The following is a 12,138-nucleotide window of genomic DNA, read 5'->3' on the forward strand; positions in this document are numbered from 1 at the left end:
TTTCGTGTTTTCAGTTAATCAAATGTGCTTTCTTCTTACTAAGGATTGTTAGATTTTCAAACGGAATGCAGAAAAAAATCTGAAAAATGTAAAAAAAATAAATAAATAAATAAAGAAAAAGGTTTTAGGGCAAAAAATAAAACTAAAATAAACTAAAATAAAACAAATTTTTCACGAAAAATCAAAAATATCAAAAATTATGTTGTTCTACACTACCCATAATAATCGCTGTTACCATAGAAACCACAACGAAGAGGTATTAGAGACATTAGTGAGCATGTGTTAATATGGGATGTTTAAGTGTAAACAACAACATTACTTTTCTTTACTGAAAAGTTACTTTGAGCTCACTATAAAAACCTAAAGTGAAGAGCACTACATAGTAATAAAATCACATGTTGATACACGAGGCAATCTGTGTGATGCATGAGTGCTTATAGAGGAATGGGTGAGGTGACAGGAAGTACCTCTTTCTCCTTCCTGTCCAGAGCCTCTCTCTCCGTCTGCAGCTGTGCCTCCAGTGTGACGTCTCCTCGACTCGCCATCGACACATGCTGAACCTCCTCCACCTACACACACACAAACAATGTGTTTACATGACATCTGACTGTCTGTCGTGTGTTTTCTGAACACAAGAACACAGATAAAATAAACAAACACATCCAATCTGCATCAGGTGACTCATACGGTTTAGAAAAAATATATAATATATATAGTTTTGCAGTTCACAATTAGACAGCACCCAGCTATACGTAATAACAACAACGACTATAATAATAAAATAATAATAATGACTAAAATAATAATAATTTTTAAAATGTAAAGGTTGAACAAGAATAATATCATAATAGTTATAATATTATCAACATTAAAAAATAAAACTGTCTATTAAAATAATAATATTAGTAATTAAAATAAAAAGTTGAATTAAAACAATAACAATAAAAAGATTAAAATGTAAAAAAAAGAAAAAAAAGTTAAATAATTACAAAATAAAGATAAAATAAAATGACAAAATAACAAAATTCTAAATAAAAAAACAAACAACAAAATAATAATAATAAAATTATATTATTCTAAATAAAATGCCTGACAACAAAATAATAATGATGACTAAAATAATAATTATTTTAAAAGTGTAAAGTTTGAACAAGAATAATATCATAATAATAAATCATAATAATAACCGTTATAATATTATCAACATTAAAAAATAAATCAGTCCATTGACATAATATTAGTAATCAAAATAAAAAGTTCAAATAAAACAATAATAAAAACATTAAAATGTAAAAAAAGAAAAAAATGAAAAGAAAAAAGTTAAATAATTACAAAATAAAAATAAAATGACAAAATAACAAAATTCTAAATAAAAAAACAAACAACAAAATAATAATAATAAAATAATTATATTATTCTAAATAAAATGCCTGACAACAAAATAAATGATGACTAAAATAAGAATTATTTTAATAGTGTAAAAGTTGAACAAGAATATCATAACCATAAATCCTAAAAATAACAGTGATAATATTATCAATATTAAAAACAACAGTCTAATGGCAAAATAATAATAGTAGTAATCAAAATAAAACGTTAAATTAAAACAATAACAATAAAAACATTTCCATAACAAATTAATATTAATAAATATTTATTTATTTGTATATTACCCTTTTAGAACTCAAGGTCACATAAAAAGCAATGTGAAAAAATAACATTTTCCAAATTTTAGCATGTTGAGTGTGAGCTGTGACTCCCAGTAACACACTTAAAATATCAAAGATTTAAAAAAAATAAGAATGACATCTAATTAAACTCACTACTAAGACAACCACGACCATCCATACTGCACATCTGTCCATTCACTATTAAATTAAACACAAACACACACAGACCTCACTGAGACACACGACTCTCAACCCACACACAAACACAATATGACCATTACAGCAGAGACGTGATGCTCAAACACACACACACACACACACACACACACACACACACACACACACACACACACACACACACACACTCAGTGAGCTCTAGCAGCATTAGCTCTGCGTCACGAGCCGCAGCAGTGAAACACTGACCCTGTGCATGAGCGTGTGCTCCAGCTCCCTCACTCGTGCTCCCAGCGTCTCGATCTCCTCGTCTCTCTCGCGGACATCCCTCTGCAGCTGCTCCGAGCTCAACAGCAGCTCACTGCACCAGTCAGTCTTCTCCTGCAGCGCCGCGCTCAACTCCTGCACCTGAGACACACACCACACCAATCAGAGACTGACGTCACACCTAAGCGTCTGTGTGTGTGTGTGTGTGTGTGTGTGTGTGTGTGTGTGTGTGTGTGTGTGTGTGTGTGTGTGTGTGTGTGTGTGTGTGTCGCTGCCTGGCAACTGACTGTGATTGTGCTCATGTGTCTTTATTGCTGCACATGCTGACGCTCTAGCAATTTTAACATCACCATGATCACACTGCAGCACTACATTAAACCCAATGGCAATAGATCTTTTGAAATATATATATTAGGGCCGGGACTCGATTAAAATTTTTTATCTAATTAATTAGAGGCTTTGTAATTAATTAATCGAAATTAATCGCATTTTAATCGCATATAAATATTTGACCTGAGAACAGTGAGAAGTAAGTTTTTTTTATATGGATTTTTAGTATACCATTGAATAATGACTGAATACATAAGCTTAAGCAACAAAATATTGTTTATTTTTGTTCAACCAAGTCCAACAGACCAGTGCAATATTTCCATTAAGTGTAGCAATAGGCTCGATGTGCTACAGTGATATGCGAACAACCATGCTCTTATCGACGCTTCCATCCATTCCTTTTTTATGACAAAATTTCCCATCCACAGGGCCAACCAAAGCGGTCCCATCAGCTTTTTTGTCCATGTTCACTGTGGTTTGTTTTGCTGCGTCCCAATTCGCCTACTTATACTATGCCCTATAAGTATGTACTCTTTTTGTGAAAAGTACATACTTTTGAGAATGTAGCAGAATAGTAGGCAAGCTTTGGGACATACTACTTGGTCATAACTGCTTCTTTAACGGACGCTCTGTTGCTTAGTTACCTGAATCTTGTCACTGTTTAAACTGGCCTGTCAATCATCACAGTTAACACTATCTACATTTCGTTTAATTTAATTTCCTACCGTATTAGAGAGAAATGAAGAGGCACGTTCTTTAACGAGTCTTTCATGCCGAGAACTCTGCTCTTGTGTTTGCTTAATTATGCATTTAAACGTTAATGACCAAACCTATCATTATAAATGTTGCTGCACATGGAATATAACGCGGATAACATTTAAAAAATATTTTTTTTATCAGGTTACACACTGATTATTTATCACTCAAACCCCTTTCTCTACCTGTCCGTTGGTCGCGCATATCCTCCATGTTTGTAGTTTTTTAACACTTTTTATGCGTGTTTGTAGTTCTAATCGAATCCTCGTTCACGGCGCAGTGTGTCGTGGGCAATATTAGCCGTTAGAGTGTGCATTGATCGTTAAGTAGTAGACCATCCGGGAATCTTTGGAATACTTTTTTAAACATACTACGATTTGGGACATACAATACTATTTAGGACGGACGCAGCTTGTCTGAACGCTAGTTGGTGCTCCAGTATAATCGGTCCGCCGAATCTCATCCAGTGAGAAACGTTCCGCGGTGCAAAACTAAGTGCGATTAAATGCGTTAAAAAATTTTAACGCGTTATTTGTGTGTAATTAATTAATCTAAATTAACGCGTTAAAGTCCCGGCCCTAATATATATATATATAGTAGAACGACTTCAGATTTTTTTAAGTCAACATTTATCAGGCATGTGATTGGCTAAGGACAAAAAAGCAGGAAGATATACTAAGACAACCCCCCCCCCCCCCCCCCACCGATCAAATCGTTTTTAAATCAATAAACTCCTTTTAAAGGAACACTCCACTTTTTTTGGAAATAGGCTCATTCTCCAACTCGAGTTAATAAGTAGAATTTTACCGTTTTGAAATCCATTCAGCCGTTCTCCTGTTCTGGCGATATCACTTTTAGCATAGCTTAGCATAGATCATTGAATCCTATTAGACCAATAGCATCACGTTCAAAAATGACCAACGAGTTTCCATATTTGTCCTATTTAAAACTTGACTCTTCTGTAGTTATATCGTGTACTAAGACCGGTGGAAATGCAAAGCTGCGGTTTTCTAGGCTGATAAGATTAGGCAATGTTTTGAGAAAACAAGATCAAAAATACTTTTTAGCTGGAAACAAGATATTTTGACTTGGTTAGATGAACAGTTTACACATATTAATTAAGAGTTTAGTAAGTAATAAATATAGTTTAAGATTGCATGGAATAGATGACATAATACATAAACCCCGTTTTTTTCACCTGCATATTTTTCAGCAGAGAGACATTAAACGAGTGCTGTTTATTTCTGTGAGTATTCCACACTATGCTTTTAACACATCTTTTAGTCAACATCAGAGATAATGCTATAATTTGGACGGTAAAACATCATTAACGTGTGTTGGCAGTTTGTGTACACAACCACCCTACAATGATAAGAGTCCACCCAGTGGTATTTTTTTAATCTTTAAAAGTAATATGCCCTTTTTAAAATCAGGTCATTTTCAGCTTCTTGTGGGTGTGACGACACACAGACAGAGGCCCCTCCCACAATAGTTGATTGACATGAGCGTCTTACCTTAGCCCCGCCCTCACCGAGCTCAAACAGCCGAATACGATCAGCATTGTGAGACTCAGGTGCAGAGGAAGACTCTAATTGAGCAATTTCTGTTGTTGGATGTAATAATGAACATAGCAGTCGTCATTTACTACCGACATCTGAGCCGCTGAAGACGCAGAGGATTAACGTTACTTTCGTTTTTAAAAGGAAAGCGCCGATCCCGATCTACATATGCGTCTATGTTCGTGTGAATCGTTCCTGATGCAGCTTCACCCACAGCGGAAGTCAGTATAAGGGTTTTTTTTATGCATCTTTGCAAATGGCCTTTCCTTATAATGTGCAGATTGACAAGTTTCGCTGAAAAACGTGGCTAAATGTGGCTAAAGTAAACATTACAGCTCATAATCCCACAGCAGAGAGGGGCGGGGCGAGCAGAGCTCATTTGCATTTAAAGGGCCCATGCGATAAAATGTGACCCTGGACCACAAAACCAGTCATAAGGTTAAATTTTACAAAACTGAGATGTATACAACATATGAAAGCCCAATAAATAAGCTTTCTATTGACGTATGGTTTGTTAGGATAGGACAATATTTTTGGAGATACATCTATTTGAAAATCTGGAATCTGAGGATGCAAAAAAATCAAAATACTGAGAAAATCGCCTTTAAAGTTGTCCAATTAGGTTCTTAGCAATGCATATTACTAATCAAAAATTTCATTTTGATATATTTACAGTAGGAATTTTACAAAAAATCTTCATGGAACATGATCTTTACTTAATTTCCTAATGATTTTTGGCATAAAAGAAAAATCAAAAATTTTGACCCATGCAATGTATTTTTGGCTATTGCTACAAACATACCCCAGCGACTTAAGACTGGTTTTGAGGTCCAGGGTCACAAATGAGCTGATATTTTGCAGAGCTGATCTTGACAAGGTAAAAGGGTGTTTTTTTTACACTACTATTGAGAATTTTTAACCAAAGTATAGTAGAGACTTTTCATTAAGACCCTAAAGAATCATATGAACTTGTGGAAAATGGGCATCCGATGACCTCTTTAATGCAGATTTATTAGCTGCCAATCACTCCTTCACTGACTCCGCTTTGCTGAAACTGGCTGTTTTTTGCTCCAAACGTTTTTTTTTTTTCTCTCTCTCTCTCTCTCTCTCAACCAACCTCCATTTCAGATTTGCACAAACTGCATTGCAATTAAGTGTGTGTGATATGACGATTTTTGATTGTGGACAATTACAATGACTTTTAAAGAAATATAGTATTCTGTCAGATGCAATTCTGGCGCCTCCGTCTCAATATACTGTACAACGCTGCATACATTCACATCAGACTTTTCAACATCCCGTTTGTGTCCTCCCACTTTCAAATTCTTTTGTTACATTCATCTCTTGTATTGTAGAATGCATGCTCAGCACCGCTGAGAGTTTTGCACGATCGTTAAATCGAAGCTGAAAGTAAAACGTGCAAGCGCATTCAAAATCAATTTTAATACCCCACGTTTAGAGAGTGACTCCCCAATGCGCACAAATTAGGCTACATAACATATCTAGGCTGTTATTAGTATGTGGGCTATAAGTTGTGTAGTTGTCTATATAATATGTGACCCTGGACCACAAAACCAGTCATAAGGTTAAATTTGACAAAACTGAGATGTATACAACATATGAAAGCCCAATAAATAAGCTTTCTATTGATGTATGGTTTGTTAGGATAGGACAATATTTTTGGAGATGCATCTATTTGAAAATCTGGAATCTGAGGATGCAAAAAAATCAAAATACTGAGAAAATCGCCTTTAAAGTTGTCCAATTAGGTTCTTAACAATGCATATTACTAATCAAAAATTACATTTTGATATATTTACAGTAGGAATTTTACAAAAAATCTTCATGGAACATGATCTTTACTTAATTTCCTAATGATTTTTGGCATAAAAGAAAAATCAATAATTTTGACCCATGCAATGTATTTTTGGCTATTGCTACAAATATACCCCAGCGACTTAAGACTGGTTTTGTGCTCCAGGGTCACATATGTCTCTATTTGCACTTTGAAACCGAGAGAGTAGCATACTTTGATTATGAGTGCAATTGTTGTTTGCACCAATACGGCTAAGAAAGAACTGTGTCATTTATTTTTTGTGGTTTATACTGTAGATTGTTTAAAAATGCAGTGATTGCCTGCTCAATTTAAATGGATTAACCTACAATAGAGAAAATAAACATCTTGTACTAATATTTTCATTCATTCTTGTCCCTTGCTTAAGGCATAAAATAAATGTTTTAAAAAGCTATTCAGAATCAGCCCATTTGCTTATAAAACATCGGCACTCAGAATCAGCCATGAAGAATTAAGTTCAGTGCATTACTAAATAGAAATGGCAGTTTTTGGTAAATATGTATAATTTATATGTATATTTATATATATAATTTTTTATTATTATTATTCTTTGATAAATAAAACGTTAAAAAGAATATGTCAGATTATGGAAATAAAATGGGTTACGAACAGTGTTTCATGACTGCTAAGTATTTGTGAACACTTTTGCTGTTGTTTGGAGGCGTGTGTGTGTCTAAATCAATATCAGTCCAGCAGCGTTAGACGCAATTTTCAAGTTGAGAGTGAAACAAAGCGAGTGATTGCGTGTCATACCTCTCTGTCCCTGCGGTCACTTCCTGTCTGTGTTTTGGTGGGATTCTTCAGCTGCTGCTCCAGGTTGTGAATCTCCTGCTGAAAAACGTCTCGCTCGTGTTCCCTGTCGGCCGCCTGCTCCTGGAGGACAGAAGGACAGAAACACGTCAGGGATGATTAGCATATGACCACGCTAAACCAGACAAAAACATTGGCTTACATCCGCCGAGCTTCATCACTTAAGTACAATACTATCTGACTGATGCACGTTTTGCAATTGCTTGTAAAGAAAAAAAAAGTATGAAAAAAAAAACGAATTTGGAGGAAAAGAGATATTGTTTTGTTGCATATTGTTTTTATCACTTTTATAACATTATGGAAGTATATTTCTGCTATGAAATAAAAACAAAAGAATAAAAATAAAACATTTGCAACTTCTCTCATTGACTTTTTAATCTCACTATTCTGACACTTCACAATTCAGACTGAGAAATAGTCAAAATTGTGAGAAATAACTTTTTAAATTGTGGAAAAAAAGTCAGAAATGGAAAATTATGAGACAAAAAAAGTCAGAATTACATGACAATCTCAGAATTGAGAAAAATTCAGAATTTCAAGAAAAAATTCATAACTGCACAAAACAAACAGAATTGCAAGAAAAAAACTATTTTGTTGAGTTACAACAAAAAAGAAAAAAAGAATGGCAAGCTCAGCAAAACAGAAAAAACTCTGAAAGTCTGATTTACGAGAAAATAACTCAAAATTGTGAAAAAGAAAAAAAAAACCTTAATTGCAAGATAAGTCATAATTACAAGAAGGTTAGAATTGTGCAACAAACTACAAGAAAAGTACAAGCCAGATTTGCGCTATAATTTATGTAAAAAAAAGTCTGATTTACAAGGAAAAAATATCTCAAAATTGTGACAAACTCAGAATTGCAAGAGAAAAACAATTGCGAGAAAAAAATCTGAATTGTAAGAAAAAAAGTCAGAATTACATGAAAAAATTCTGAATAGTGAGAAAAAGAATTACAAGAAAAAAAGCCCAAATTGTGAGAAAAAGTCAGAATTACAAATATTCTGAACGGTGAGAAAGTCAAAATTACAAGAAAAAGTCAGATTTGTGTCTGAATTACAATTTTTTTTCTAAATTGTGAGAAAAAAGTCTGAATTACAAGAAAAAAATTCAGAATTGCGAGAAAAAAAGTCAGAATTGCGAGAAAAAGTCAGAATTGCATGAAAAAAAGTCAGAATTACAAGATAAAACGTAGAATTGTGCGAAAACTCTGAATTGCAAAAGGAAAAACTATACTGAGAAAAAGTTCTGAATTGTGAGAAAAAAGTCAGAATTACAAGAAAAAATTCAGAATTGAGAAAAAAAAGTCAGAATTGTGAGAAAAAAGTCAGAATTACAAAAAAAAAATCATAATCGTGATAAAACAAGTCTGAATTACAGGAAAAATATTCAGAATTACAGGAAAAAAAAAAATCATAATTGTAAGAAAAAAAGTCAGAATTACAAGAAAAAAATCCAGAATTGCGTAAAAAACTCAAGAAAAGGTTAGAAGAAAAATTTTAATTGTAAGAAAAAAAAACAGAATTGTGAAGGGGAAAAAAATAATTCTAAGAAAAAAGTCAGAATTGCAGAGAAAAAAACTATTGTGAGAAAAAATGCGCAATTGCAAAAAAAAATTAAAATTAATGGAAAAGTCAGAATTTTGAGAAAAAACATCTGAATTGCGAGATATAAAGTCAGAATTCATAGAAAAAAGAAAGAAAGAATTGTGCGACAAACTTGGAACAGAAAGAAAGAAAACAGAAAATTGAGAAATTCAGAACTGCAAAAAAAGTCATAATTACGAGAAAAAAAACTCAAAATTGAGCAACATAAACTCAGAATTGCAAAATCCAAACTCAGAATTCAGGGAAAAAGTCAGAACTGTGAGATGTAAACTGACAGGAAGAAGCAGCATGCTAAAGTGACTCACATCCATGAACTTGCGGTTCTTCTCCAGCTGTTTCTCTAAGGCCTGTATCTGCTGCCGCAGGTCTGTCGTCTCTGTGCTGCGTGTCTCCTGCAGCTCCTGAACACAGCTCACCTGCTCCTCCAGCTCCGCCTCCAGCTGCTTCACCTGCAGCAGCAGCTCGCAGCTCTCCTTCTGGGCCTGACGCTGCACCTCCACCTTCTCCGCCATCAGCTTCTCCGTCTCCTCCAGCAGGTCTGAGAACAGCCAGACGCATGTTAGCACGGCACACGCGACGACTGACGCTCACGCAGCGATCGGCGGATGACAAAACGTGGAGCTGCTCCAGAGACTCATTTACAGTGACAACCACTTCTCAAAATCTTCATTAAATCTTTAAAATTACAACTTAAAAAAAAAAAAAAAAAGATTATGTTCTCAGCGCATTATAAACTGCAAATTGCAAACTTAATTTATAGGACAAAAACTGCTTGGAATCTTATGAAATTTGTCCAGAACATGTTCAGATCTTCTTTAACCACAAAATCAAAAGAAACAAAGAGAAAACCACATTTTGATAGAACTAAATCCCTTTTTGAGGATTTTTTTATAAATACAAATCATTTTTATTGTTATTGTTAACTAAAAAACTGAGGCGAAAACTATTAAGTGTATTTTTTTTTTGCTAATTAAAATAAACCTGAAATTTAACAAACATTAGACTTAACTTAAAACTTTAATGTTAATTAAAAAGTCTGAATTGTGAGAAATGTCAAAATTACAAGAAAAAAGTCAAAATAGCGAGAACAAAAGATAAAATTGCAAAAAACAATTGCAAGAAAAAGTCAGAATTACAAGAAAATTTTCAAAATTGCAAGAAAAGTTAAATAACAAGAAAAAAGTCAGAATTGCAAGAAAAAGTCAGAATTACAAGAAAAAAAATCAAAATTGCGAAAAAAGTTAAATTGCGAGAAAAAAATCTAATAGTGAGAAAAAAATCTGAATTGTGAGAAAAAAAGTCAAAATTACAAGAAAAAAGTCAAAATAGCGAGAACAAAAGATAAAATTACAAAAAACAATTGCAAGAAAAAGTCAGAATTACAAGAAAATTTTCAAAATTGCAAGAAAAAGTCAGAATTACAAGAAAAAAAATCTAAATTGCGAAAAAAGTTAAATTGCGAGAAAAAAATCTAATAGTGAGAAAAAAATCTGAATTGTGAGAAAAAAAGTCAAAATTACAAGAAAAAAGTCAAAATAGCGAGAACAAAAGATAAAATTACAAAAAACAATTGCAAGAAAAAGTCAGAATTACAAGAAAATTTTCAAAATTGCAAGAAAAAGTCAGAATTACAAGAAAAAAAATCTAAATTGCGAAAAAAGTTAAATTGCGAGAAAAAAATCTAATAGTGAGAAAAAAATCTGAATTGTGAGAAAAAAAGTCAAAATTACAAGAAAAAAGTCAAAATAGCGAGAACAAAAGATAAAATTACAAAAAACAATTGCAAGAAAAAGTCAGAATTACAAGAAAATTTTCAAAATGGCAAGAAAAGTTAAATTACAAGAAAAAAAAGTCAGAATTACAAGAAAAAAATCAAAATGGCAAGAAAAGTTAAATTACAAGAAAAAAAGTCAGAATTACAAGAAAAAAAATCTAAATTGCGAAAAAAGTTAAATTGCGAGAAAAAAATCTAATAGTGAGAAAAAAATCTGAATTGTGAGAAAAAAAGTCAAAATTACAAGAAAAAAGTCAAAATAGCGAGAACAAAAGATAAAATTACAAAAAACAATTGCAAGAAAAAGTCAGAATTACAAGAAAATTTTCAAAATTGCAAGAAAAAGTCAGAATTACAAGAAAAAAAATCTAAATTGCGAAAAAAGTTAAATTGCGAGAAAAAAGTCAAAATAGCGAGAACAAAAGATAAAATTACAAAAAACAATTGCAAGAAAAAGTCAGAATTACAAGAAAATTTTCAAAATTGCAAGAAAAAGTCAGAATTACAAGAAAAAAAATCTAAATTGCGAAAAAAGTTAAATTGCGAGAAAAAAATCTAATAGTGAGAAAAAAATCTGAATTGTGAGAAAAAAAGTCAAAATTACAAGAAAAAAGTCAAAATAGCGAGAACAAAAGATAAAATTACAAAAAACAATTGCAAGAAAAAGTCAGAATTACAAGAAAATTTTCAAAATGGCAAGAAAAGTTAAATTACAAGAAAAAAAAGTCAGAATTACAAGAAAAAAATCAAAATGGCAAGAAAAGTTAAATTACAAGAAAAAAAGTCAGAATTACAAGAAAAAAGTTTGAATTGCGAGAACAAAAGATAGAATTACAAAAAAACAGAATTGCGAGAAAAAAGTCATAATTACAAGAAAAAAATCTGAATTGCAAGTGAAGTCAGAATTACAAGAAAAATGTCAAAATTGAATGTCAAGATAAGAACAAATTAAGCTAAAAATTAGAAATGGTTCCTTGGTAAATAATAAATAAACAAATAAATTAATTAATTTAGATATTATAATTGAATTAAATACATTTAAGTTAACTAAAACTGAAATGAAATTAAAGTTAAAAGCTAATACAAATAGTAACATTTAAACTAAATTTGCAATGAAAATTTAAAATAAAAAACAAAAGCTAATTCAAAATATTACTTGAATATTATTTAAATAGTATTTAAAAAACGATATATACAAATAATAAAATGTAATTTCTTGTTTTGTTCTGTTGATTTTGTGATGATGGAAACATGTTTTTGTAAATGTTCTCCGCAGTTCTCCACGTTTGTATCCGAGACACACATTCCCCATTTCCCACAATCGTTCCCATTCCTGTAC

The 12,138-nt window shown here is 32.1% G+C and overlaps 1 protein-coding gene across 1 annotated transcript in view; it reads right to left on the minus strand.

The window, feature by feature from the left end:
• Nucleotides 1-12,138, minus strand: part of LOC141289453 (A-kinase anchor protein 9-like) — a 67,665-nt gene that overhangs the window by 32,138 nt on the left and 23,389 nt on the right. Inside the window, exons 5-8 of the mRNA XM_073821546.1 lie at nt 9,331-9,563; nt 7,365-7,484; nt 2,094-2,252; nt 468-569 (exon numbers count right to left, since the gene is read on the minus strand). Of these exons, the coding sequence (XP_073677647.1) occupies nt 468-569; nt 2,094-2,252; nt 7,365-7,484; nt 9,331-9,563 (614 nt within the window). The remainder of the gene's footprint in view (nt 1-467; nt 570-2,093; nt 2,253-7,364; nt 7,485-9,330; nt 9,564-12,138) is intronic.

Source organism: Garra rufa, chromosome 17 (genome assembly GCF_049309525.1).
Source record: "Garra rufa chromosome 17, GarRuf1.0, whole genome shotgun sequence".
Taxonomy (NCBI): Eukaryota; Metazoa; Chordata; class Actinopteri; order Cypriniformes; family Cyprinidae; genus Garra; species Garra rufa.